General features: G+C 40.4%; 2 protein-coding genes across 6 annotated transcripts in view; one reads left to right on the forward strand and one right to left on the reverse strand.

The window, feature by feature from the left end:
- Positions 1–2,724: 2,724 nt before the first annotated feature.
- On the reverse strand, positions 2,725–27,298 carry SLC16A6 (solute carrier family 16 member 6). 3 transcript variants are annotated; one of them, XM_034412681.3, is made up of 7 exons: positions 27,284–27,298; positions 26,995–27,097; positions 15,445–15,685; positions 13,143–13,286; positions 12,601–12,729; positions 8,827–9,651; positions 2,725–7,134 (listed from the first exon to the last, which is right to left on the reverse strand). In XM_034412681.3, exons 2-7 carry the CDS (start codon positions 27,031–27,033, stop codon positions 6,905–6,907), a joined length of 1,608 nt encoding a protein of 535 aa, XP_034268572.2. In that variant the 5' UTR covers positions 27,034–27,097; positions 27,284–27,298; the 3' UTR covers positions 2,725–6,904. The 3 variants fall into 3 exon arrangements, with proteins under 3 accessions (XP_034268572.2, XP_034268573.2, XP_034268570.2); XM_034412682.3 differs by lacking the exons at positions 26,995–27,097; positions 27,284–27,298 and adding an exon at positions 19,878–20,444; XM_034412679.3 differs by lacking the exons at positions 26,995–27,097; positions 27,284–27,298 and adding an exon at positions 17,239–20,390.
- The window catches only part of ARSG (arylsulfatase G), a 95,198-nt gene continuing 89,296 nt past the window's right edge, over positions 22,057–27,958 (forward strand). Inside the window, exon 1 of one of the 3 annotated variants that reach the window (XM_060688801.2) lies at positions 22,057–22,418. The gene's annotated coding sequence lies outside the window, so the exon portion shown is untranslated. The remainder of the gene's footprint in view (positions 22,419–27,958) is intronic. The other 2 variants (XM_087887009.1, XM_087887010.1) reach the window with 2 other exon arrangements.

A 27,958-nucleotide genomic window follows, 5' to 3' on the forward strand; every position in this document is an offset into this window, starting at 1 on the left:
CGACTTAAACGAATTGAGAAGTGGGTTGAAACTCGGTTTCTGACTTGCACCCTGCGCGCAGTTCACAGCTGTTCGGATTTACACGTTTTCGTTCTTGTAACATCTTGAGACTCTCTGCTTAAGGTTGTTGTAATATGATTGCAATTTAGCTGCTCTGACCCAAACTCTGGAGAGAGGATTATGCTGGTTTGTGCAGCGAGCTGCGAACTCTCTGAAAATGATCTAAGGTGATCCACTATGCAGTCTTTAATCGCTAATCTCCCATTTATTGTTTTATCTCCCAAAGCTTTCTTAATAGTTATAGCACTTCCATCAAAGGCAGCATGTTTTTGTATTGTATTTTCCTTTGATATGCGTAGGAGCTACCATTGTTCCCCATTCTGGCAAATATGTTTCAACTTGGAAATGGAAGTGCTGCTTGGTCTTTGCACAAGACATGTGTTGAGCTTTAAAAAAGCAACCCAAGGATTATCTGGAAGGTGACCCATTTAAATGTTTTCCTGCCTGCTAAATGGGTCTCATATCCCTCAATGCTAGCTGCTTCTTTCAAATGAAAACATCCCAAGTGAGAAGTTTGGTTCTTTAGGCAAGTCTCTTAAATCATGGAATTACACTTTTGAAAAGGTCACCAAAGCCATCTAGTGCAACACTGCAGTGTGCAGGAAAACCAATTAAATCCTCCCTGAGAGATGGCTGTCCAGCTCTTAAAAACCCTTCAATTTATAGTCTCTGTGGGTATTGCTTAGTCTGGAAGCTTTTTGTTAAACATTATAAAATACAATCTGGAAGGCTTTGGAATGAATTGGAAGTCAGTTCTGCTGATGCATCTGAGAGCAAGGTTTTCTGAGCATTAATTCTGATCCTAATGATTATGTATGTATGTGTGGCCTCTTCTTTCTGAACAAGGAATATGTATGTATTCTTGCAGTGACAACAGATTGATTTAAATGGAAATATTTTCTAGATGGTTTACATGAATCAGACACCAGAGGGCGCTAGACATCCTTTTTAAAGCAAGAAACTAAGCAGCAATGTTTCTACCCTGCTTTCCCTACCTCAAGCACTCAAGATAGGTCAGAGCAATTCCCATTGGCTTTCATTTAGCATGTTGTTACGGATGTGAGCTATACACTTAATCATCTGGAGGATACCAGGTTGAAGAAAGCTGACTGAACACATTTTAGCTTAGTTTATTGTGGGAACCCAGTCACATGTGATTCAATTTATTGTTAGTACATACCTATAGGGTTAGTTTGATGAATTTTGGTTTATTATATGGAAAGTATGATGCGTACCTACTCTTTGTGTCCTTGATGGACATCCTTCATCCCATATGTATTTTGTAATCAATGGTGAGTATATATGTTTGTACTTTGTAAAAACTGCTTTATGGTGTAGTAGACACAAAATACTTTTCTTGCCAGACTTCTTTTTAGAAAGCTTTGCACTGAGGTGGAATGACTGTAGAGAAAGGTCCAGGATCACCACATACAGACTGATCCATTTTCATAAGAAAAAAAATCTCAGATATAGAGTCTTGAAAGTTTTGCAAAATGACCTTTATTTGTATGAAGTGACAGAAGAAGCCTAAGCAAAGCAAAAGAGCAAGTGGGTGGAAATAGGCAAGCAAGGTGCACTGAAAAGAGACAATTATCTTAAGGTCAGAATGCCACATTCGACCCAAGCAACAAACAGGGAAGTTGGAAACAACAAAGCTCTGGAAAATTTCATGGCCAGAGCCATTGAAGAAAATGCTGCAGGGCTGAGGAAAGCATGTGACTGGGAGTTGAAAGCATATCCTAGGACAGTGATGGTGAGCCTGTGACTTGGATGCCAGAGGTGACATGCCACAAGCTGTTCCCAAAAGCACATTCTCACGTGAGATTTATGGAGGCTGGAAGGCTGCTCGAGAATGGGGCGTGTCTTGGAGAGGCTGCAGAGGGCTGTCAACAGAAAGAGAACACTGCATGAAGGTATCTGAGTGGCAGAAGTGCTGCTACGGTTGACGCTGCAGCCTAGGCCTCTACGTCAAGCCCAGCATCAGCCGGCCACTGAGTGTTGCTGTTTAGAATAACCAAGATCAGGGAAAGATAATTCTTTGTTGTTTAGGCTGTGTGTGTGAATGAATGAGAGAGAGAGAGCGATTTTCCAGATTTTTGACATGCCAAGCCCCAAAGGTTTGCCATTGCTATTCTACAAGCCATGGGGCAAATGGGGAAGCCCCATGGATAGATCCAAAGAATTGGCCAGCAGTTACCTTAACTGGATTGGGCCTCATGATGAGGTGTTTCTAAAATTTATGTGTGCCTTTCCATATTAGGATGAATACTTTATGGCTTTACAAGTTTTGTGTAAAGGCCAAGTAGCCCTATTACTAGCATAAGTATAGTATGCCATATAAAAATGTTTTATTGCTGGGTTCCCATGTCTTCACCTCATCTCTTCCTCAGTTCATGACCGAATCTAAAATAATCCTGAGCTGGACCAAGTTTGATATTTCTGTTTTGACATCATTCCAGGTGAAGCTTCAGATATATAAAACCTGTTAGGCTTTGCTCACCTTACCTTGGAGGGAAGTTAAAATAAAGGTCAAGTAGGAGTTGACAATAGGGATTACAAATGCCATGCTGATAAGTTTTTTGCCAATTCAAAGAATGGGTGATAGCACTAACAAAAAGACAAGTGGTGAAGTTTGGAACAAAAGGAGGTTTAAACAAAAAATTCTTTTTTCCTTTAAAAAAAAGTTTATTGCAAAACTCATTATTTGGTAGCTCTTCCAGAATCCACTAATGTACAGTACAGAATAAATCAGCATCCTGCTTCAACCATGTTTAATCCTGATTTTGAATATCTTGTTCAGATGCGTGCATTCTGATCACTAATATGGTATGTACATAGTAACTTCAGATACGGTCAGCTACATACATTGCATTATTTAGTATTGGAAATATTTGTAACATTACAGTAGAACTTCGTTAACTTGCAGAGACAACTAATTTTTCCAACTACATGTCAAGTACACAATATACTTTTTCTCATATAGGTTGTCCTTGTTTAGTGATTGGAACTGGTTGTGATGAAATGATCACTAAGCAACAGTCACTAAAGGAATCAAGTGACTGAAAGAGGGAGAGACAGACAGTGGTGCCTTCTCATTCAAGATAGCAATAGCACTTAAGACGTATATACTGCTTTATAGTGCTTTACAGCCCTCTCTAAGCCGTTTAGAGTCAGCATTTTGCCCCCAATAATCTGGATCATTTTACCCACCTCGGAAGGATGGAATACTGAGTCAACCTTGACCCAGTGAGATTTGAACTGCTGAACTGCAGCTAGCAGTCAGCTGAAGTAGACTGCAGTACTGCACTCTAACCACTGCGCCACCTCGGCTCTTTTAATGAAGTTCTCTTCTACAGGGTCAGTACCTGATCTCCCCCCAACCCCAAATTCATAAATTCAGCTTTGTAACCTTAATTGATTATAACCCTCCTGGTACCTGAGGTTGCATGAAACTGACCAGATCTTAATCAGTTTCACACTGAAGGTTTTTGTTGGGGTAAATGTTTGCATTGGTTGGAAAATGATTTTTTATTACTGTTTCATTTGCAAATAGTCACTGTTGCTACACAGGGACTGCCTGTATTATAGAGTTCAACCTACAGTAATTTAGGTAGGTTAAACCAGAACTAAGTATGAAAGCAGCATTTGCCAGTGACTGTGGCCTTTTATTCAAAATATTTTATTACTCTGCTATGCCTACCTTACATTTTCTGCTTTACTAGGAATATAACAAATATAAGATATGCTTGCTAAATATATAACAAATTTTATTGGCACATGCCTCATATTTTATTCCTTTATTTTCCACCAAAAAAATCCAGAAAATCTAGTTATTCCCTTCTCTGAGTGATCTCTGCAGTTTATTGAGGCTCTACTGTAGATGATAAAGTGCTGAAAGTAAACAAAGGATCCCAAATTGCAACACGGTCTTCAGAATTTTCCAGCAGGGAGACAATATGGATTGCTTAAGATACAGGGACACCATATTCCTGTGCCTAGGGCATTTTGATGACAAAAGTAAAGGATTTTACTGGAACATAGTGCCAGTAAATAGCTCTTAAGATCATGTTTTTGTTCTTTTATAAGAATATTTAAAATCAGAATGTTTTATATATGATTCACTGAAAATTTGCCAGCATTCATATATTTATGTCTTAAGTACATTGTGATGGTATAGATTAGGTTGCATTTGTTTTTTGGTAGGGGATACTGAAAAACCCTATTCCCTATCAGGAATCACAATGACCTTAATTTGTATAATCTTAGCAGAATAATTGACATACAACCATTATCAATGGATTATCAAGAAACATTTTTAATCTGTACTTGTGTGTATTCAGAACAAAATCTGTTATTTTCTTGTTTCCCCCCTGAGTTTTCTAGTGAGAAAAAGACGTAGAAAAGTGGGGTAAGCAAACTCGTGTCACCTTTGATGTGGCTATTTATTAAAAGTCAGTGAACAATAGTCAACATGTTGCCGCCACCTCTTAGAATTCCCTTTCTTTATACAAAACTTAACTGAAAATGGGAGATGCACAAATTGCATTTTAAAAATATTAATTTTGTTGCATTTTTTTCTCTGCAGTGACTGTTACATTGATTCATGCATTATGTGACTGCAATGAATGGAGCATTTTAAAAAAAACCAGATTACCAGGTTATCAGATATAGCTGTAAAAAATCTGGATGACCACTAGATGACAGCCAATAGTTAGGTTTAAATATCTCTCTGCTGCCCTCCTGTGGTCACTTGGATTTTTAAAACATAGATCAGATAACCCTCAAGTTCTCCAAGGCTTGGTTTATGCAGTTGGCCCCTTTAAGCTCTCAAACATGGCTCCACTGAGGCACACTGTCCAGTGGAAATTGCAAGAAAGTAGATGACTGAGGCATTAGATTATATAGTTTCACCTTTCAATGCACTCTACTGTAAGGACAACTGTGGTCATACAAATGGAATGACAAAACATACAACCTTCATATGAAGGCACTGATGGAACAATCAGAGCTTCTATTTAACTCATAAAAGACCTATACATGAATGAGTGTGGAAGTTAACAAAGGTAAAAACAGATCCCAAAAATACAGCATGCACGTTCTCAAGCTTGTCCATGGAGAACTAAAGCCTACAGACATAGACCTAACTGAAAGATGATTCATAGTATAACCAAAGACTGTGGAATGTTTTCAGAATAAAAATGTTTTTCTCCTGATTCATCAAACTTTTACAGGTAGCTCTCCACTTACAACAGTTCATTTAGTGACAATTCAAAGTTACAACATAACTGAAAAAAGTGAGTTATAACTTTTTCACACTTGTGACTTTTGTAGCAGCCCCATAGTCACATGTTCAAAATTCAGATGATTGGCAACTGCCTCATATTTATGACGGTTGCAGTGTACCAGGGTCACATGATCACCTTTTGCAAACTTCTGACAAGCAAAGTCAATGGGAAAGCCAGATTCACTTAACAAACATTATTCACCTAACAACTGCAGTAATTGACTGAACAACGGTGGCAAAAAAAAGTCGTAAACTGGAGCAAAACTCACCTAACAAATGTCTCACCTAGCAACAGAAATTTTGGGCTCAGTTGTGATCATAAGTTGAGGACTACCTACTGAAACAATCTTAATACAATTCCATACATGCTTGAAATGTTTTTACTGGATTTAAACCACAGCCTCCATTACATCAGAGCAGACTCTTGAAGTCTTATTAACTAAGCCTATAGTCTGGTTGTTTCAGCCTTTGAACTCCAAAACACCACACAGTATCTTTGTTTCATTTCTTTAAAAGGCACCTGTTGTAAGACTTCTATAACCATAAAAATAAGTAGGTGCACTATTACCTATGCCTAAAAATCTACACACTAGAAATGCATCAAGACTTGGAAAGAGTTTGGGGCAAATGGTTTGTTTTAAATAACAGTTAATCACAAAATAAAAATAAATAACTTTTTTTAAAAATTAAAACTGCTAGATCAGTGATTGCCTGAATGTCGAAAGGCAAGTAACAGTAAGTCTTTAAAAGTACAATCCTATTCATGCACAATCAGTATTAGTCCTTCTATGCCTGATACTGTGATTTTGAATACATCTACTCGAAAAGCAAGTCTCACCAAGGCTGCAAATTTATGCACATTCAGTAGTGTATCTTGAAGAAAACAGTACAACATATAAATAATCATACTTAAGATTATGCAATAATTTTTATCGGCATTTTAAGGTAATACTGTTATGAAAAAGCTATAGTAACTGGCCCTAAAATAGAACTGGTAACCTCCAAACTTTTGTGGAGTTTAACCAACTTTTTAAAAAAGCACACAAAAGCTATTCGTTAATTGACTAGTGAAGAGTGACAAAAGTTAACTTCTTCCCTTATGTTGCTGGATTCCAATTCAAGTCACAGGACAAGGAGAATTGGCTACCTGTTCCAAGTATAAATTTAATACCTGTTCTCCAAAATTAAAAAAACAGAGCAGCTATGCTTATTTGATGAAAAGAAACATTTCAAGACTGCTTCATCAGATAAGCCACATCTGATTTTTCTTTCCCCTAACATCTTGCTTCTTCACTATAATTTGGAATTGAGATATTATGTGTTGCCTGCTTCCCATTAATAAGAACATTTGAATCACAATTTCATGCTCAGTAAGTGTGTGCATGGAATTAATCAATAGAACTTCACATGTCAGGTGTTTTCAAATAGATAATATTAACCAGTCTTTATGATTGCTAACATGTTCACCTTTGTTGTGTTGCATTCCCTTTAATGTGTTAGTTTCGAAAGGTGGACTTGAGCTGACTTGTTTTTCCCCAATCTCTAAATATGTGTTAAAATTCAAGCTATGCTATCATAGCTCTTTACAGAATCCTCTGTTTTCCCAAAATCAGTTTCTATAAAATCGTCCTGAGGCTCCGAGGCGTTCTCTTGTATTGATTGTTTCTTTCGTTGACATGTTAAATTCTTGCAAGGCCTCACCAATGAAAGGAACACAGCAGCCAGCAGCATTCCACCAGCACAGGAATAGAATGCAGAACTGTATTTTTTTGTGGTATCCACTAGTACACCTGTAAAAGCAAGAAGAAAAGAGCATGTTATGAAAAACTTTATACGTACCAGTTTGCCACAATCTTTTGAAACATTTTCTTCAGATTTTTCTTTCCTGAGTGTGACTTACAGAACACCAAATCTAATCTTCCAAGTTTAAGAACAAGCAGAGGGGCACCTGGGCTTAATAAGTGAATTACTTAAACAATTATTACATTATTTAAAAAGAAGGGGAAAAGAGGGAAATGACTTTACCAAACTGTTCCCATGATGCATGCTTGGGGTTTGGGCCCATCCTAAATAGCTCAAAATTGTAAACAATTCTAGAAAAGGTATTGAAGGTGGTCCTTGAAGTGCAGCATTCAACTCACTACTAAAATTATTTCTAAACAGTCTTGAAGATAAAATTATGACAGTTGTTTGTCTTGGGCATAGAAGTCAAATGATCATTTGCTCTTTAATAGTGTTTCACTCAGGTTGAGTGTCTGCTTCTGTCTTATTTAATTTTTACACCCTTTAAGCTGTGGCTGGACAACTTGTGGTTTCCCAGGTGTTTATGAATTGCACCTTCCACCATCCCTTATTAGTCCAATAACATCTAGAAGGCTACAGGTCTCCTCTTCCTCTCCACATGTAAACTTTGTTCTGATTCCTTATTTGCTTGCATATTGCTAAACTCAGAATAAAAATCTATGTAGCCACAGTCAGGCAAGTAGAGATTTCTATGGCTTGTAAAGAGCTGGGTTCAAGTATTAATTGAACCCTGGACAAATTCTCTTTCACTATTAGCCTTCTGTAAAATAGGAAAAACTACCCACTTCGTAGAGTTTGAGGCATAAAACAATATACCAGTCTTGAAGCACTCTGTAAATTAAGATTTCCATTGCTAATAATATGATTAGTAAGGATGCTACTGTTCAACTACCGCCCAAGCAGATGGATAATGTCTGGAAGCCAAAGGAGTGCTTACTGGGCAATGCTAAAATACTAAGTTAGAGGGATAAAAAAGTAGCAAGATTGTTTATTAACTAACTTATATGCTGCTTCATAGCCCTCTCTATGCTGTTTACAGGGTCATATTGCCCACAATAATCTGGGTTCTCATTTTACTGACCTCAGAAGGATGGAAGGCTAAGTCAACCTTGAAGCTGATCAGAATCAAACTCCTGGCAGTTGGCAGAATTAGCCTGCAATACTGCATTCTAACCACTGCGCCACCACATCTTTTTACACAATAAATTGATTAGCTCCTTTAGGGAGGCTGATGAAAATGCAATGCTTATAAATCTATATGGGCTGCTAATGTAAACTCTTGCCTTCTATTGTTGACCTACAGCCCTTATCATCTAGGAGTATTTCAATTTCCTTCTGTTTCCCTATGTATCCTATATAAGCTGAATTGAATGTTCCCTGTTCACACAAGAGCACCTTTTCCATTTTTTACTTGTTCTTCAACTGTGGTTTAGTATACATTACGATCGCAGTAGAAAGCTGCCTAATATTGAGTCAGGTAATAGGTGCACATATGGTAGAATCTTGTCAATACTGGCTGGCAGTATCTCTTCATATTTTCAGTGAGGGCTTTCTTCAGCCCTACCTGATAATGACACACTGAACCTTGGGAAACAGGTGCAATTGTTAGGGAGCCCCAGCATGGGTAGAAAGAGTAGAGAGAGAAGTAAAAAGATCTCTGAAATGCTGCTTAACACTACCTGCAAGGGGTGGTCCAGCCAACCCTGATAAGCTTTGAATAAATACGTAGACCCCTGCAGCAGATGCCATCCTCTCAATGCCCACGACATCCTCTTCAGCTAGCATTGGAATGTGTGTGCCCGCTACTGTCCCGAGCATGAATCCAAAGAAAATGCTACACATCATTAGCCCCCAAAAATCGTAGGCGAGAGGGAAGGCAAAAAGGGCAATGTCCAGCAGAATGACACAAATGAGCTCAATGTAAATCTTTCTGATGGGCTTTTTGTTGAGCACCCAACCAGCGCCGATTCTACCAAAGACCTCAGCAATTGCCATTGCTGAGAGAATGTAAGCAGAGCGATCCTTGTTGATGCCAAGGCTCATGCTGAGAGGAATTATATATAGCGAAGGAGCAAAAAATCCCAAAGTAGCAAATAGACCAAAAAGCGCGTAACAAATAAAGCTGCAGTCTTTCAACACAGAGAAGTCTAGGAGTTTGGGTTTGGGTTCCTTGGTAGGAATGCCACTACTGGCTATGAACATCTCCATGTTTTCCTTTGGTTCTTCATTTTTAAGTTCCAAGTTGGCATCTCTAGATACGTTGTGAGGTGAGGTAGTTATTTCTACTCCTGAGTCAATGGAGTCTATTGAGGTGCGTGTCTGTTCATTTTCAAGCATGTACTTTGTCTCTCTTTGCTGTTCCACTGGTGGTACTTTCACTACTTCTTGTGCTATGATTGTGATGGGGCGCAGCAGCAATCCGCAGGCAGTAATTCCAAGCTGCAGTAGACCAACAAACAAGAGGCTGGCTCTCCAACCAAAGTATTCCTTTGAAGCAGTGATAGCTATAGCATAGGAAAAAATAAAACGTACGTATGAACCAGGGATGAAATGCCGGTTCGGACCAGATCGCCGGATCCGGTAGCGATGGCAACGGGTGGTTCAGCGAACCGGTAGCAAACATCCCTGCCCACCCCCACCCCCCACGCCCAGCTGAGCCACACAATCATCAGAGGCTTTTTTAAAAATTATTTTTAAAAGCATTTTTCCGGCCAAAGAGGTTGTAGAAAAAAATGCTTTTAAAAATTAAAAAAAAAAAAGCCTCTGATGATCCTGTGGCTTTTTTTCTGGATCAGAAAAAAAAAGCCTCTGCCTATCAGGCAACTCAGCTGGGATGGTCAGAGGCTTTTAAAAGCATTTTTTTAACAACCTCTTCAACTGAAGAGGTTGTAGAAAAAAATGGTTTTAAAAGTTAAAAAAAAAGTTGGCCACACCCACCCAGTCACATTCCCCCACCAAGCCACGCCCACAGAACTGGTAGTAACAAATTTTACATTTCACCACTAGTATGAACTTGGAAAAACACTCACGTTTATAACAGTAAATTCAAATTTTGCCATAGTTTACACTCATGGAGTTTAGGGACCGGCATAGAATTCTTGGCTAATTATTTTGGGAGATGTGGATAGTTTAAGCATGAGAAAAACAAACTACAAAACGGATTTTTATACCAAATGTTTCTTTGCCCAGGTAAGCTTTGGTGCTGCTGAACTTTAGCACATATTAGACAGAAATATATATATATGCTTCTGTCACCTTAGGGAAAACAGGATCAAATACAGTTCTCTTACTTTTCCAAATCTATACTCTGTGAAACTAAAACCAGTGTCTTTCTCCACCATGATGGATTGAGTTATATGCAATAGATATGGGAGCTAGAACAGAATTGGGAGACACTAAGTATGGGCAAAATGAAGGTTTTGGCATGGAGGAGGACTGAAAGCACATTTCATCTTAGCACGTATAGTAGGCCTGGTGAATTCTAGTAGCATACTAAAATTGCACCCAGCCATATGGGCATGCTAAGACCCCAGGGTTTGAATTTCAGATACGATGGGTTAATCTCCCAGATAACCACATAGACAGCCTTTCTACTATTAATACTGCAGTTGGAATTGCAATTTAGCTTTATTTTTAGCTTCTGCATAGGTTGTATGTCATTTTACTCTGCTTATTGAAAAAAATAGTAGCAAGGTGAGAACATGCTCTATAGTAGTCCGAGCTCGTGTCTAGAATAACTAAGGAGTCAAATCGTGTCCCTAATTACAAATTTAGGCACAAACCTCCTTTTATAGTTTTCTTTATATTTCCAATGTAAAGATCTGGATATCCCTTCTGTCATCCTGTCCTTTATTTTTCTAAATCTCCCTCCCCCACTTCTTACTTAGCAGGTGATGTGATTTTTCTTAAGATTGGAAAGACGTTCTAATTACTTGGAATATAATGAATGGAATGATCTCTGACTCTTAATGAAAACAGCATGCATTCCGAGAACTTGCTATGCTTTTATAGAAAATACGTTGGAAGTTGAGAATACAATTAAATTGATATCCTTTCTCTTTGTAGGATCTCCAATAAGAGTATACAGCACTCTTCTCTCCCAATTCTCCCCACAACAATCCTATGATGTATGTTGGGCTGAAAATGAGTAACTGGCCCCACCAAGTAGGCTTCTACTGCTGACAGTAGTTTAAATTTTGCATCTATAATACTTGCATTATTACATAGTTGTTTTGTTTTTAGTGCCTTGATTGCTGGTGACTACATGGACAACTCCATACAATTTTCTTGGCAACATTTTCCGAAGTTGTTTGCCAATGACTTATTCCTAAGGCTGAGAGAAACTGACTGGCCTCAAGTCATCCAGCTGGCTTTATGCCTAAGGCCCAACAAGAACCCCTGATTTCCTAGGTTCTAGTCCCGTTATGGCAAACCTATGGCATGTGTGCCGGAAGTGGCATGCAGAGCCATCTCTCCGGGCACAGCAGCCGTCGCCCATTGCTCTTCCGGGTTCTGGCTTCGCGTTCGTGGGAGTGCCAGAAACTGGAAGAGCAGCTCCCCAGAATTCATGTGCACGCCAGGAAGCTGAGCTTCCAGTTTCCAGTGCATGCATGCGCACTGGCCAGTTGGTTTTTGTATGCGCATACATGCCAGAAACCGGAAGCTCAGCTTCCCAGCGTGCACATGCACGCCATGGAGCTGCTCTTCTGGCTTCCAGCATGCTCTCCTGTTTCGGCACTCAGTGCCAAAAAGGTTCGCCAACACTATTGTAGTCTAATGCTTTTACCCACTAAATCAAAATGAACTTCAATTATCTATTTACTTCTTTACAATATACAGTCGATGCCTTTGAAGCATGATTTAATGGATTAAGCACAGTTCTGCTCAAATGAAAAATCTATGGCTTTTACTATCTATGTCTGGCAGAACTGTATGATCTTTAAGAACTTAGCTAGAAATGTTGCATTTTTGAAAATGATTGAGATGGAAATCCTTTTTCCATCATTGATCTCTTTTTCTGCTAAATTACAAGAGTAACCCAAAGAGGAACATTAATTTGGAGTTGCACATTCTCTACAACAGGGATCCTCAATCCCTGGCCATGGACCAGTACCAATCTATGGTATGTTGGGAACGGGGCCGTGCAAGCAGCAGGTGAACAGGTGCTTAATCTGCACATGTGTGGGATCCAAGTTCCATGTATGATACCCCACCTTCCATCCGTCTGTGGAAGAGAGTTTTTCTTCCAAAACCAGTCCCTGGAGCCAGAAAGGTTGGGGACCGTTACTCTACAATTAATATATTTGTTAATTGAAAATAAAATTTTAACATGGCCCCAAGGTAGCTAGATTTGGGCAGGACTATGTTTTGATATATCCATGCCAAAAGGGTGAAGAAGCATACAATATTAAGATGCCTCTATTTCAGAAAAGTCAAGAAACGTGTTTTTTTACCTGGTGCAAAAGAAAAAACAGCAAAGCATTCTCCTGTAGAAGCCACGGCAGTGACCAATGAGCGCTTTTTGTCAAAGTACTGAGACAGTATGGTAACAGTTGGAAGAAAGGCAAAACAGTATCCTAAACCTGTGAATAAATGCCAAATGTTAATATAAAGCTGTTATGCTCCTGCAGGATCGGAAATATTTTTTAAAAATTATTCACTCAGGACATACTCCTTGCCACCCATAATTTATCTTGAAATTCTGACATGTTTTGCTAATTCTTGTTTTCAAATAATTAGAATGTGTCATGATACATTTCCCATAATAAGCTCTCAAAATGAACCTTTGCTCTGTCAAGTGGGCAAGGAAGCTGAAAATCCAGGTCTGCCTGTGATGGCATTAACAACCAGGGTCACTCAGCAGAACTGAGAACTCTGCAGATTTTTCTCTTTCCTAGATATCTCGGCCTCTTCATACAAGAGCTACTTCTACTTCTCAATGTAAACATTTCTTGCAGAATAATGTTAGCTCAACATTTCTTTAAAAGAAACTCACCCGAAACTATGCCAATTGAGATGTACATTTCAACCAGTGTACGTGCAAAGGAAGCGGCAACCATTCCACTACAGACCAGTAGCCCTCCAATCATCACCACCAGACGATGACCAAAACGATTAGCTACAATTGTAGAAAGAGGAGCTGCGAAAAGAAGGAAGATTTAATTGTTTATCCTCTTTTCAGACCAGGATACTGGAACCCAACCTATGTGCTTTGGTTAGCAGGGTCCTCCGAATCTCTCCTCCCCTTATAACACCTTGTATCCAACAGCTAAGAACGTGACAACGTATAAGTCACTGGTTCAGTGATTCAAACTTACCAGGCATCAGTAATTTACTTCTGGTTATTTTATTTTTATTCTATTAGAGCAATCCCAAGTGGTAGGTTGTACATACACACATTTACCTAATGTATGATAACCAGTCTGGTTGTTAAGAGTTACAGCACCAGGCTAAAAACTGGGTGTTTGGGAGTTTTAATCCTGTCTTAGGCACAACGACAATTGGTAATCTTGGGCCAGTCACTTTCTCTCAACCCTAGGAAGAAGGCAATGGGAAACCACTTCTGAAAAACCTTGCCAAGAAGAGTGCAGGAACAAGTCCAGACAGTTGCCAGTGACTCAAAGACACCAATATAAAACATCCCCTCACTATGTATATTTCATTAATAAGTCCACAGTGGCAAATTGGCAGGTGTTCCAAGTTTCAACAGAGAAACCTTATTTCTCACATCTCATCAGGTGACATGGTTTGATTAATAGGTAACCAAAATATGCCAGCTCTGCAGGATTAAATAGGATGGGCAGATACTATAAAGGACGGTCCCTCAAATATGTCTGTAAACTTGAATTAAGCCATCATCTAAAACAGTTATTAAGCATAAAATGCATAAAAAGTAAACTTTCTCCAAGAGCCTAATTGTAAATCAATGTATACAGAATGCAATCCTTAATTGTTCTAGTACCTATTTCTTTCAGAATTCTCTTATTGAAAGACAGGAGCTGGTTTGACAGTAATCTCACTTGGGATAAATATATGTTGTCCTTACTGACTGCAATCGGAACTGGCAAATCTGTCATTAAGGGACACGGTTGTTAACCCAAAACATCATAACCACACCAGATTTACAGCAGTCCCACAATGGTGGTTAAGTGAATCACTATGGGTGGTTAAGCGCAAACATCATCTGACCACGACTTACTGCTGGCTTCCCCATTGACTTTGCGTGGTGGAAGCCAGCTGTGAAGATTGCAAATAGTGATCACAGGATGTTCTGATGCTTATAATAAATGCACGCTGGTTGCAACATGCCCAAATCACGATCACTTTGCTACAGGGAATGGTGCAATGGCTGCAAGTTCAAGGATTGACTGTAATTATCACTGTTGTTCAGGGTTGTCCTAAGTTTGAATGATTGTTAAACAAGTGGTCATTAAATGACCACCAATAGTATAACCAAGCCTTATGCTGGGTAGGGCCCCTTTAAGCCCATTGAAAGCACAGGTCTTAAGTCATAATTATCCATGTATAAGACCAGGTTTGTAAGACTTCATATAACTTTATATGAAGTTTCTAGATCGGGACTCCCTACGCACGGTCACTCAGGCACTCGTCACTTCCCGCCTGGACTACTGCAATGCTCTCTACATGGGGCTCCCCTTGGGGTGCACCCGGAGGCTCCAGTTGGTCCAGAATGCGGCCACGCGGGGGATTATGGGAGCAATGGGGCGCTCCCATGTGACACCTCTCCTGCGCGAGCTGCACTGGCTTCCTGTGGTCTTCCGGGTGTGCTTCAAGGTGTTGGTGACCACCTTTAAAGCGCTCCATGGCTTAGGGACGGGGTATTTACGAGACCGCCTTCTGCCGCCAATAGCCTCCCACCGGCCAGTTCTCTCACACAGAGAGGGCCTCCTCAGGGTGCCGTTGGCCAGACAATGTTGGCTGGCGACCCCCAGGGGGAGAGCCTTCTCTGTGGCGGCACCTGCCCTCTGGAACAACCTACCCCCAGAGATACGCACGATACCAGACCTCCGGACTTTTCGTCAGGCCCTGAAAACACATCTATTTCATCTAGACGGGCTGGCTTGACCCCATCCTTGCGGTTTTAAATTTATAATTGGTTTTAATTGGGTTTTTAAATTGATGGCCAAAATTATTTAATGTTTTTTAAATTGTTTTTAAATTTTATATGTTGTGTTTTTACCGTGGCTGTTCACCGCCCTGAGTCCTGTTGGAGAAGAGCGGTATACAAATAAAATAAATAAATAAATAAATAAACTATTATCTAAGTATACGCTTACCTGTAAACGTAAGTACAAATACACATATTGAGATTATCCATGCTATCCTGCTGTTGCTTTCCTTAAAACAGTCCACTAAGTCAGTAAAGAAGACCCCAAAGGACTTGATAATGCCGTACGTCAAGGCCTCCACAAAGAAGAAAGCGAATGCCACAATCCATCCCCATCCTCCATCAGGCACTTTAGTATAAACATTTGGGGTAAAGCATGACATTTTGGGTGCTTTGACAGTCATTTTGCTCTGGAATAGAAAAGATGTTAAGATTGGGGTATCCTCTAAAAACACAAGGCACATAAAGTTCACTTGCTAAAATATAAGGAATTAAGTGTGAAATAAATATTAAAAAATGTAGTTTCCCCTAGATCGGGGGTATCAAATTCAAGGCCCAGGGGATGGATCCAACCCATGGGTTGCTTAGATCTGGCCTGCAGGGCCGCCCTGGAAACAGCGAAGGACTGACCCACTGTACTTCTACCAGCGAAAACAGAGTTCGGGAGGGCCACATTTTTGCTGGCAGAGGGTTGCAGGAGGCCATCGCAGCCAAAAACGGAGCTCGGAAGCCCATGTTCACTGGCAGAGCACTTGGGGCATCACAGGCGCCCCCAACACAAGTGACGTTGAGGTGGCCACGCCCACCCTGGCCATTCCAGCCCCCACAGGTCAAACACAACCCTGATGCAGCCCTCAATGAAATAAAGTTTGACACCCCTTACAGTATAAAGAATTGAAGTAAATTTGTTTATTAATTCTCCATCTCATTATCACAAATTATGCTGATTTTATAGGACCAGTTGAATTTCTAAGCTCAAAATATATTTCATCATAAGAACAAACTGATGCCATTCAAGAAAAAGCAATTAAGGAGATGAAAATATAGTCGAGGGCAGTTCTGGGGGTACAAAAGAATCCATGATGATCCCAAAGCTGTAGTGAGAGTGGGGAGAATCCTGTATTTGCAATCTGCTCTTGAGGCTGGATTCTAATTAAATCCAAGCCTATCCTACTGTTAAGAGATGTTGTCTTCATAGTTGAAAATGCTGAACCTTCCATATGATGATTTTAAATGTTCCTGGTTCTGTTTTTTCAAGTCAGTTTTGACTCTTGGTCCCTGCAGTCCCTGCAGTTTTCTTGGCAAGGTTTCCAAATTGGCTTGCCACTGCTTCTTCTTCCTCAGACTCGCCCAAGAAAACCCAACTGCTTTTGTGCTTAAGGCAGAACAAGAATTTCATGGTCTCCCAGTTTTTAGCTCAGTATCATAACCACTACACCAAACTGGCTCTTTTTAAGCACTAGAACAGCCTATACAGGTAATTCTTGAGTTACAACTATAATTTAGGTCCACAATTAGAATTATAAAGCAAGTCATCATATGACGGGACCCAGTTTTACCTTTTTTTATGGCGGTCTTTAAGCAAATGTGGCAGTCATTAAGGGAATCCATTGTTTACTATGAGGTGGTTTTTGCTGGAAACTGGAAGTAAACTTTGGTTTCTGGCAAAAATGGCATAAGCCAAGTCACGTGATTGTGGAGTGCTGCAAATGTGGGCAGGCTGCTCAAAATGCAGTCACATGACCTGGGGAGATTGGGGCAGATGTTGGAACTGGATTCTAAGTAAAAAAAATTGGGGGGGGGGAGGTCTATCAGAACTTTGATCATAAGTCAAGGTCTACCTGTACAGATGGAAGCTGTGTACAGGACTGCCTATACACGGGCAGCGATTGCTGATTCTCAAGGGGCTTTGTAACTCAATAAAAGCTCCTTATCTAGTGCACTCTAAAAGAGTCAAGCATACCTGAAAAAGTTCTTTGTGCTGATACTTTGTATAGTCCCAGGTTAATGGTACGCCACATCCTGAGGTCCAGACCATCCCCACCCTATTGGCCTTCCGAAAAGCGGTGAAGACCTGGCTCTTCCGGCAGGCTTGGGGCCGTTGATCTCGCTGCTGCAATTTGGTGAGATCCGGCCATGAATGGTGTGAATGGGTTTTAATTGTTTTTAATGGTTTAACTTTTAATGTTTTATATATGGTTTTTAAATGCATTGTAAGCCGCCTTGAGTCTTCGGAGAAAGGCGGCATACAAGTTGAACAAATAAATAAATAAATAAATAAATAACCTTTGAGTGGTTCTTAGAAATATGAGTATGTTCAGAGCATTTTCCACATGAGTAAACTTTGGAAATAATATACTCAAGTGTTCCGAGTGAATCGAAGCTGTTTCAACTTGGAGACTACAATTCCCTTTTTCTGCTCTGCTGATGCCTCAACCGTGGTAGATTAGAGCATTAGGAGCCAAAAAGAGTCCCCATGCAATAATGCATATTTTAAACCCAAGAAAGTGTAGGGATATATGGGAGTTCTAATTTAGTGGGGCTGGACAACAGAACATTGGGGAAAGTGGTATTAGAAGATCTTGGTGCTCTAAAAATTAAGTATAAAAGTGCTTTCTGAAACAATTGAATTGTTCTAATTCAATATCTCAATATGATGAAGTCAGTATATTTTCTCAATGGAGTGCAGAGCAACTTTCCACAGGGGAAAAAAAAAGATAGTAGAGCTTTGCTAAACTTCATGACAAAAGTAATAAAGTCACCGACTTAAAATTCTTGGACTTTCCATCTTTTATTCCAGCATTCTTGCAGTGCAAGGATTTGCAAAAAGCTCTATCCTACTGCAATTGCCAATCATTCTTTAGCTGCCAGTTCTGTGGGGTCGCTTGGAAACATTAATGCATACAAAGTTCTGCTTTAGTCCCAGTTAACAGTTTCGGGTTTCACTAAATAGGCAATTCTGTATCCTTGATACACAAGATTTTTGTATACATACTATTACTGTAATACTATTATGTCTTAGTATCAGTATATACTCTATTGTACTATTCATAAGGAACAAATTCCATGATGTCATAGACATCTTAACTATATGTAGTGAAATATAAGGTGCTTCAGTGTGCCAAATTACATGTGAGATACATTTAGGAGAAAGTTAGTAAAATAATTAAAAAAAATAATTTAAAGTATGTAATAAAAAGTTTTAAATGTTTTCAGGAAAACATTTCTTTATCAGGAATTTTTACGTCAATAAATGCTTTTTAAAATTAATTTATTTTTGTCAAATAATTCCTGAAATATAGGATTGAGTGTTGTATAATAGAGGAAGGATTTTAAAAGTTGGTTTGCAAGAGGCAAATTAAAAAAAAACTTTGTTTTTAAACATTCATCAAATCACTTATGCTTTAGTCCAAAGGCACTGCTAGGCCATTTTAAACTAATTAGTCATGAGGTTTTTAACATGTTAATTAAAATAGGTAAAAATAATACAGAAAGCAGAAAGGGCAATCAGTAATTATTTTTAGTCAGCCTGCAATGTGCAGGTGCTTATGAAACCATAAGACTGGACAGTTTGTGCCTGATGACTTCAGATTTGGAGGAATAAGAACAGATGGTATCTAATATTTCAAGAATCTCTGCAAAATCAGAGCGAAGTAACTTTCGTTACTGTAACACTTAATGCAGACCAGGCAGGACTATTGTATTAATAGTCCTACCTGGTTTGAATTAAATGTTACATGTATGTGGTGATATGTTAAGGGGTGTAACAAATCCTACAGCAAAATCAAATGTTAAAAGAATTGCATTTTTTTCCTAATTTGGGGCAGAAAGAAAAGAGCCAAGGCTTTCTGTAATCTGAATCATAATATAGTAATCCATACATAGCATTGAGTGAGATCTTGATCAAATCCTGTCTAAAGCCTGGCATAGGACACGGTCCAATATTAGTTTCATTTGCTTCTGGAGAATATGTATTGTTAAGTCCTGTCTATGCTATTTCTGCTTAAACATTGTACTTCGTTTAAGCTTTCCCGGTCGCAGCTCAGAAAAGCGCAGCTTAAAAAAGATGTGGGATCCAAGGGCTTTGTTTAGCGGAGATGCGACGCCTGCAGAATTCAATAGCGCGGAACACAATTTTTAGCGGCCACGTTGCGCCATGCGGTTATCCTGAAGCCGGTTTAAAGCGCATTGATAGAATGCAGATCTGCCCTGTTCTTTCGCCTTGCATAAATAACGCCATACAAAGCTTTTTTCCCCTTTAAAAACAGAAGGGGGAGAGAGACCTATTTTATAAGCAAGGTTTTTCTTTTAAATGTAGTCTTCCCAATGGAAGAGCAACCCCTCCGTTGCCCGCTCCCAGTCCACGCGATGTATGTAGAGCGTGGGAAGGGAGCACTCGCACGAGGGCCCAGGAGTGTATCTTCATCTCTTGTGCAACCTTCAAGGCACAGTTACACTTTATTTTTCCAATCGGATTCTTTGCTCTCCCCTTTTTTTCAGAGAGGCGGATGCTCTTTCCGATTAAAACAATAGGTAACAGTTTAAAAAAAAAAAAGCGACAGTAAGACAACCAAACTTGTGCCCAGAAGAAAAGTCACTTACCAGGTCAGAAGATATTGCTGCTGCAACTTGGGGAGAGAAAGATGTGGAAGAAAAAGGATTTCCCCCCAAGCTGCAGAAAGGAGCACCTTTGGCCTATGACCTGGTCAGCAACATGCTGAAGCAGCGGCTGGAACACCCGACCCTTCGCCCTCAGTAGCGCGAACCAAAGACCCCGCTCCAGAAGGCGCGGGAAGGGGGCTGCAGTCGCTTCAGACTTATACTCCTGACCCCCTTTGGAAAAGGTGGAGCCTGCCCTACTCCTAAAATAGACCCCCCCTTCGTCGGGAAAGAGCGGCCGGGAGTCTGGCTCGTTATCCGATGCTAGGCTCCCGCTGCTGGTGCCAAGGCTGCCCCATGGTCAGCCGGCGCGTCCTTCGCTCCCGAGTTTTTTTTCTTTTTTCGGGGGGGATTTCTGCCCTCGGCTCGACTCTTAGCAATCTCTCTCGCCTTCCCACGCACGCTCTCCCCGCTCCTTTTTTAGCAAATGCTGCCGTCTCTTCTGGTTCACACCACATCAGCTCCGCTTTTTTTATATACCGGCTCAAGCCGGTCTCTACCGGCGGATCTGGCGCGCGCTGTAACTCAGCAGCGCCATGTGCGCGCCGGAACCCGGTTTTGCAATTGCAATTGCAATTGCAGCAGCTGACGAACGAGCGGGCGAGGTAGCGGGCGGGCCGGCTTCCGCGCGCTCTAGAAGGAAGCGCGCGCCGGGCGGCCGCAAGGAGCCGCGACCTGAACGAGTAACGTTGGGAGAGGAGGCGACAAACCCAAGGGAAGGGTGCAGTGGGATGGGGTGGACGAGTTTTATTTGGAGAGCGGTCGGACTCTGCCACGTTTGCTTCCCTTCGTGACACCTTCTCCTCTTTCCTCATAATGCCATAAAACTGATGTAATTCGCCTAAGCCGCAGCCCAGACGCGCGGTTATTAAAGAGACTTTCCCTGTCCCTCTTTTTTTTTCCCCTTGTTAACTTCCTCTTTTAAGAAGCAGCGGCAGGCAGAGCTCGACAAACCATTTCCCCGCTAGTAATGTATATTCTAAAAAATGCACTAAGTGAGCTCCCCTCCCCCCACCCGCCTCCCATTTCATAGAGGCTGAGCATCTTCATGCAAAAGGAAGCTTCGCTGCGCCGCTTGGGAGTCCCTAGTTTAGCTCATCCCCGAAGAGCCCATCTCGGTTGGAGGAAATCCCTCGCGTGAGACTCCTCGCTTCCCAAGACTGCAGCCTTTCCGTCTTTTTTTTCCCCTCCCCTGCCTGCAGCAGGGGAGCCTTTCCTAGTAAGTTCGACCCGCTCTTTCCCAACAATTCTCTGTACTGTTAAAGGTACCATCTCCCGCCTCCCCCCCCCTCACTCTTTCGCATGGTTTCCGCTCGTGTCTTCATCAGCACGTGAATTTGCGGGGGTCGTCTGTGGCGGGTGGGTGAGAGCAACAAGGGGAACTTCCCTTCGCGTATTAACGCGGGGATTATAAACGCGGGCGACGGCGGGGGAGCCTCTCGCTTAAATCTAGCTCAGCCCCTCATTCGCAGGAAGGTCAGCTAAGGTAAATTGCCGCAGGGAGCGCCGAGCTTCGTCTTGCGGAAGGCATCCGCGTGAATTTCTTCCTCCTTGGGCCCGCCAGCCAGCCAGCCACCATCGGCATCTTTTCAACGAAGGAGAAATGGCAAGATCTGCTAAATACCACCCCCCTCCCCGCAAAGAAGCCGTTCAAAAGAGAGGAGGCGTGGACTTTTAATCATTTGAGTCCCAAGGTGCAAACATGATCCAGACCAAGAAACTGAAAAAGCAACGAAGCCGTCCGAGTGGACCCGGCTGGTGCTCAGACCAAAGTCTGGGTACCACTTGGCACCCAAGTAGTTCTTTGTAGCTTCGCAGTTGCAAATTCCTGGGGTGACCACTACATTTCCAGGGCAAAAAGCCTCGCGTGAAACAGTCGCGCGCGCGGCGAACGAAACTAACCAAACCAAAAAAAAAAAAAAAAAATCGCGCCAAATTGCCACACTGCAGTCACGCTGACCGGCTGGAGAGTTGACGCAGCCCCACGGCTTTCTTTGGGACGCGTGTACTTTATAGAGTTTGCATTTGGCCCTCAGCTTTTAAAGAAGCGTCATCTTAATTGCTGGGGCAGGTTCCCCCCGGACTCGGGTAGCGCCCCCTAGCGGTCGACCTGCTTTGGCATAAGGGTTCCCGGGCGCGAGCCCCAGTGCGCGCTCTTGCCTTCGCGGCGGCGCGAGCTTTTTTCCCCAGGTTCGAGCTCGTGCTGCTGCTGCCGCCGCTACAGCTACAGCCGATCCGGGCAGAACAGGTTTCTGCCAGTTTGGGTGTGTGTGTCTGGCTGCTGTTGTATACATGCACTAGAGACTCCTAATCTCCCGGAAGCCGAGCTGTCCTTGTTGCAACGGATGATACTGATGACTCAATAGACTGCCGGTGCTTGCGAGCGAGCCTTTGCAGAAATCGAAGTAGTCGCCGCCGTTCCTCTCCGAGTTGGCAGTTTGCAGTCTTCAGTTTAAGCTTGGGTGTCTTCTGTTTCTCCTTTTGGTCTGTTGTTGTTGTTTTTTTATGCTGTCAGGTCTATTAACGGCTCCCGAAGATGATTTTTGCTGAGTTATTAGAACTGCTTGTTAACGCTAGTTTCACTAATGGCTGCTGTGAGCTTCTTCGCTGACCCACGTGTGTGAAGTTCTTGCATACAACCTAAAATTCACTTGAATGGTAAATTTTAAAGGATACCGCAAAGCTAGTTGGCTCCAGAAATGCATAATTACAGTACTTCCACTTTCTACAGCAGCAAAAGAATTTTTTTTCCCCTTCCGGTTCGCGTGTAGAGGTCGGAACAGACTGAAAAAGCAGAGACTTATGTAATATGCATTTAAAGTGTTTATATAAACTGGCCAACTAGTCTTTGAGGAAATACCATTTAATAGTAATAATAAAAAAAACCCAAAGAAAATACTCAAAAAATTATTCTTGATTGTTTTTAAAAGTCCAGTAGGGCTCAGTTAAACACAATAAATCTTGGATTGGGGATGAAGCCATTTCTGCCTTTTGCTGTAATGTGTCACTTTAGCAATCAGAATCTCAAGGAAACTTAAATATAACAATTCTCTCTTTGCCATACTGGAAGCTAGATATTGGTTAAGATGGGTGGCCATGTAAATCTTTAAAATTCGGTATTTTATCCCAAATATGAATGCTTACTTAGAAATTAGTTGTAATATATTCAATGAAGTTTGCATTGAAATCAGTTTCAGATTCTTTGTAATTAGCATTTTTACTGAAATTCTGGTTGCAACTGGTTTCTTCAACTCAGATAAATTTGGAAGGCTGGGAGAAAGCTGACAGAAGCCAAATGGATAAGGCATGCCAGCTTAGAACAGTGTGTTGTCATTTTAAAACAAAATGTACTTAACTGTCATTGGATTTGAGGGCCCTGGAAGATGTAATTTACATTTTGTGTGAGCTAAACACTGAAGTGAAGTTTCCAGTCAAGTATCCTTCAGATGTCTCGGGACTGAAGTGGTTGGAAGGTTTAACCAGCATTCCTGCTTGCTGGGATCCTATTATTATGTCACATCTGGAGAGTGACAGGTTGGAGAAGGCTTCTTTAAGTGAATTTCCTACTGGAATAAGGATAAACCGTTTCTGCTGAACTTTATTAAATATATTTATATTTAAATATATTAAAATGTTAAATAATTCTGGAGCACCTTTGCTCCAGAACATAAAAAGATTAGTTATAGTTATAGGCATTTTTTTCTATAAGAATAATATTCTACTTCCATCTCCACTCCCTAAATTTATTGCAACATTACTCTTAATTCTCTCAATCTGTCTTCACAACATTCCTGTGAAGTTGGGATAATATTAACTCTTCCCTAAATAAGCTAAATCAGAATTTGAAGCTTTGTCTCCCCAATGTGCATTCTGACTGCTGTATGGGAATAAAATAGAAAATATTTTAATATGCAGCTACAGGAAAGCAGTTGCCTGTCCAGAATCCCCAAGGATTGGGACATGAATAGGATTTGATTTAAGTTCTCCAGCCCTTGACTCTCATGGTTACATCAACAAATCTGAAAGGCTGATTGTGCATGTTTGTTCAGTTTCTAGAAAAGAACACCTTTTGGCCAGATAAGCTGTTTGTACTTCAAACAAAAATGCATGACGCTAATAAATGCATGACGCCCTTCTTTGTTTTTGCATGTTTTTTTTTTTTAATTACAACAGTAAAAACTAATAAAAACTACACTTGGAGAAGAAGAGAATCGAAAGGAAAAAAATAAGTGCCGGAAAGAAAGAAAGAATAAAGAAAAATATATAAAGAAGTGACTTCCAACCTTCATTACAACAAGGATTAATTAATTAATTCGATTTATATGCCGCCCTTCTCCGGAGACTCAGGGCGGCTTACAATGCATTAAGCAATAGCCTTCATACTTTTGTATATATCTGCTTAGTAGGGCTTTTTGGCCCCCCCCTAAGTATGTTAAATTTGTTTAACAAGGATTCCAGCCCTTCCCTTCCCTATAAGCAAATCCATAAAACATCAACTTTTCAGTCCTGGTGTCAGCAGAAAGTCCCTAAAGAACTTTGCAAAACAAAATGAAGTCTTACATTAACCTTGATCAAATAAACCAACTTTATATTACTACTTTTTACTTCTAGCAGTCTTAATTTTAAATTCAGCCAATTATTGTTATAGGATTTTATTTCTCTTAAATTCTTCCTTATCCCATTACACATATTTTTTTCAAGGCTTTAACAAGCCTGTTTCCTAAATTTAATTAAAAACTATTTTCCAGGTCATTCTCTTGGCTTATCACTTGTATTTCCCTTTTAATTTTTAAAACGTCAGATGGTTATTTGAGTTTGTGGTTGGGGCTAAAAAACAGCTTCTAAAGCATAGCTGATCATCGTAGGGAGCTCCAGTGACTAAAGCAGGCAAAGTGTGAAGACAGCAGCTGTTCCAGGTAGCCATTTTGGGCACCGCACATCACGTTTTCAGCCTCCAAAAGCATTGCGTTTTGGGGCGGCAATTAGCAATGTGCTTTGCCAATCCCCGCAGCCTTGAAGGGCTCTCAAACGGAGTGGTTGGAGGCTGAAAACGCGACGTCTGGAGCCCAAAAACGCAAGCCATTGTCACTGGCAATCTCTGCAGCCAGGAAGAGGACGCGCGGAGGCCAAAGGGTGGGGGGCGGCGAATGGGCGGGGTTACATTCGGAGTATAGGATGCACCCAAATTTTCAGTCTCTTCTGGAGGCGGAAACGTGTAGTTTACTCAGTTGGTAGAGTATGGAAACTTGACCCTTTGCCATGCTGATTACAAGCTTGTAAGATAAAGAAAACCTCTGCTTTGCCAAGCTGATCAGACATTAAAGAAAACCCCTAGTCAAACTTTCATTTCAAATCAAAAAGCCTACTTCAGTGGTCCAGAAAATCAAATTGTAAGGACTGTAAGAATATAAATTATGCTAATAACATGCACAATTGGAATATGTTGTCATTACTGTTTAAACTCTTCATTATTGTTTGAACTTTGTTTTGTTTTGTTTTTTTAAATTAAAGTCATTCAGAAATAAACTTGGGAGAAGAAAGCAAAGGGATAGCATTGGAAAGTACCCTGTAATATATAGAACGAATGGAGGACATAAGAGGAATAAGTGGAAATGTGTAATATGAGGAAGAAGCTGTTTGTCTTTAGGAGTGTATCCTGTATTTCTGCTAGTTATCAGACAAATCATGTTAAGTAAAAAGTACAGGTTGTGAGAAATGAGTTTCCAGATAAAGCAAAGGAAAAGCAGAGAATGATTTGATTGCTTATTTGTTCCCTATGACTATCATTAAGTGTTGTACCTTATGATTCTTGACAAATGTATCTTGTCTTTTTATGTACACTTGAGAGCATATGCACCAAAGACAAATTCCTTCTGTGTCCAATCACACTTGGCCGATAATTCTAAGATGAAAACAACACTTTGCTCTTGGGCACAATCCTTGATTGAAAGCCCTGCCTTGCAGTTTGGTGTCCCTTGTTTGTTTCTGCCTCTGTTGTCAAGGTTATATATGCGAAAATTAAAAAGTCTGCTTCCTTTTCTTAGGATATTGTTGTACTGTAAGTTACTGTACCCTGGAGTAGAATTATTTTACCCTAAGACCCAGTTTGGAGTGTTTCTGGTGTCTAGGCTTAAAAATATGCTTACCCTTCCTTTTGTGTTTCATTTAGGAAATAATTTGTTTACAGATACATTTCATTTTGTGTATAGTAATTAAAAATATTGAGCTTTACCAAATACATATTTTTAACAATGTGTCTGGACAATGGAATTATTGGATATTTAGCATGGAGAAGATCCAGAATCTTTTCTAGAAAGCATGAAATTTATTTTCTTCTCAGTCCTGAACAGCCTATATGATCAATGCCATTATTTAGGTTTAATTCTTCATTTTGTAAATAATGACATTTATGGCAGAATCTTTGATTTCAGAATAACACTCACTTTTCAGTACTCACTTTGAATTAGTTCAGACAGAAAACTAACATTAGTTATGTACCACTGTGGAGTTGCTTGAAACGTGAATCATATTATATTCATGTTTTCTCAATAATGTGAGGCCTTTTCATATATACAAGAATTCTAACACTGTCAGTGTATCTCCTTATGTTTGTCTGAGCTCTCAAAAGAACTAAAATCCCTGTTGTACAGTGTAAGGAAATATGACCTTCCAGATAGTGAGGTTCATTAGTTCATTCATTAATGCTAACTGATGTTTTATCAATTAAGTGTAGCTTACATTACAATAAAAGAAGATATAAATCAAGGGAGAATTACAGTATTTGTAGCTTGTGTAGTCCTTGGTGCCCTCTAAGGTTGGTGGCTTTCTTACAAATGTTTCATTACCAAACTAGGAACATCATCAGCACTGATGATGTTACCTAGTTTGGTAATGAAACATCTGCAAGAAAACCACCAAGCTCAGAGAACAACAAGGACTTCACAGTTCAACTGTGAACTACAAATATTCTCTTCTATCAGTATTTGTATCTTGAACCAACCATCGATCTCTATCCTAAGATTCACTTTTAAAATAAAAAGTAAAAATAATATAAACCTACCGTATTGGCATTGTTGAGGTCTCCTGTAGGTGTCTCCATATCTTAAAAGGCCTCTTGGCTATCTAGGACAGACTGGGAATCATATCAGCGTCTGGTTTCCACTCTACAATTTCAAGATAAATGACAACATGGAACAAAGATCCACGCTAAAAATATTTAAAAGTCAGAAACTTTATAAGATTTTAAATCCCTCCCACAAAGAAATAACTTTAAAGAAGTTGTGTATTTCTCGGGTAAGGAACTGAATAAAACTTCCAGGTGTCCCTCCCACCATTAGCTAATTACTAACCTTGGTCAGGCTACGGTTTACAGTTTCTGCTTATACTAGTTAGCATTCCTCTTAATTGCTGAGACACCCCAAATAGTTGCCCAGGTTTCTAAAATCCAGGTAGGCAGGCTACAACTCAAATTTTGCAAACAAAGCCAAAAGTGGTTGCTTTCACAAAAGGCGCATAGAGACATTTGGGCTGTTTGCTTCCCCAAGTGATAACCCTTGGCATGATTTGGGAAGATTTTCTCCAGCTGGCAGCTTCTAGATACTGCTGTTGTGTTGCATGTTCATCTTCTGACATGCTGACTTAGAATTCTGAGAATTAAAAACTCAAGGAACTCAAGGAAAGTGCCAGGTGGGAGAAGGGTGACGTCCATCCAACTGCTGCCCACTCAGGTTGCAGATGCATGTTGATTCAGGCAGAAAACTTACCATCCTGGAAGTCAAAAGACATTGTTCATCCTTCTCTCCTGAAAAGATTATTTTCTGCTGAAAAAGAAAAAAAAAATGGGATGTTTGACTCTGCCCTTTCCCTTCTATCTTTCCCATCACAACAGACAATAGGGCCTATTCAAGTCTGGCTTATCTTTAAAAGTACTAAACAGCATCAGACCTATTTAATGGATGGGAGACTACCAAAAAATTCCAGGATTGTAGACTACTTGAGAAAACATCCTGGAAGAAAGTAATGAC

The sequence above is a fragment of the Pantherophis guttatus genome, chromosome 2, assembly GCF_059756535.1.
Source record: "Pantherophis guttatus breed Tessera chromosome 2, ASM5975653v1, whole genome shotgun sequence".
NCBI classification, from domain to species: domain Eukaryota; kingdom Metazoa; phylum Chordata; class Lepidosauria; order Squamata; family Colubridae; genus Pantherophis; species Pantherophis guttatus.

Bases quoted from the DNA above. Each gene is read 5' to 3' on its own strand.
- SLC16A6 (XM_034412679.3), bottom strand. From the start codon at position 17,523: ATGCCGCCTTTCTCCGAAGACTCAAGGCGGCTTACAATGCATTTAAAA. The intron at 12,730-13,142 runs GTGAGTTTCTTT...ATTTATTCACAG, and splicing joins CTCAATTGGCATAGTTTCGG to GTTTAGGATACTGTTTTGCC. The intron at 9,652-12,600 runs GTAAAAAAACAC...CCTATGCTATAG, and splicing joins TGTTTTTTCTTTTGCACCAG to CTATCACTGCTTCAAAGGAA.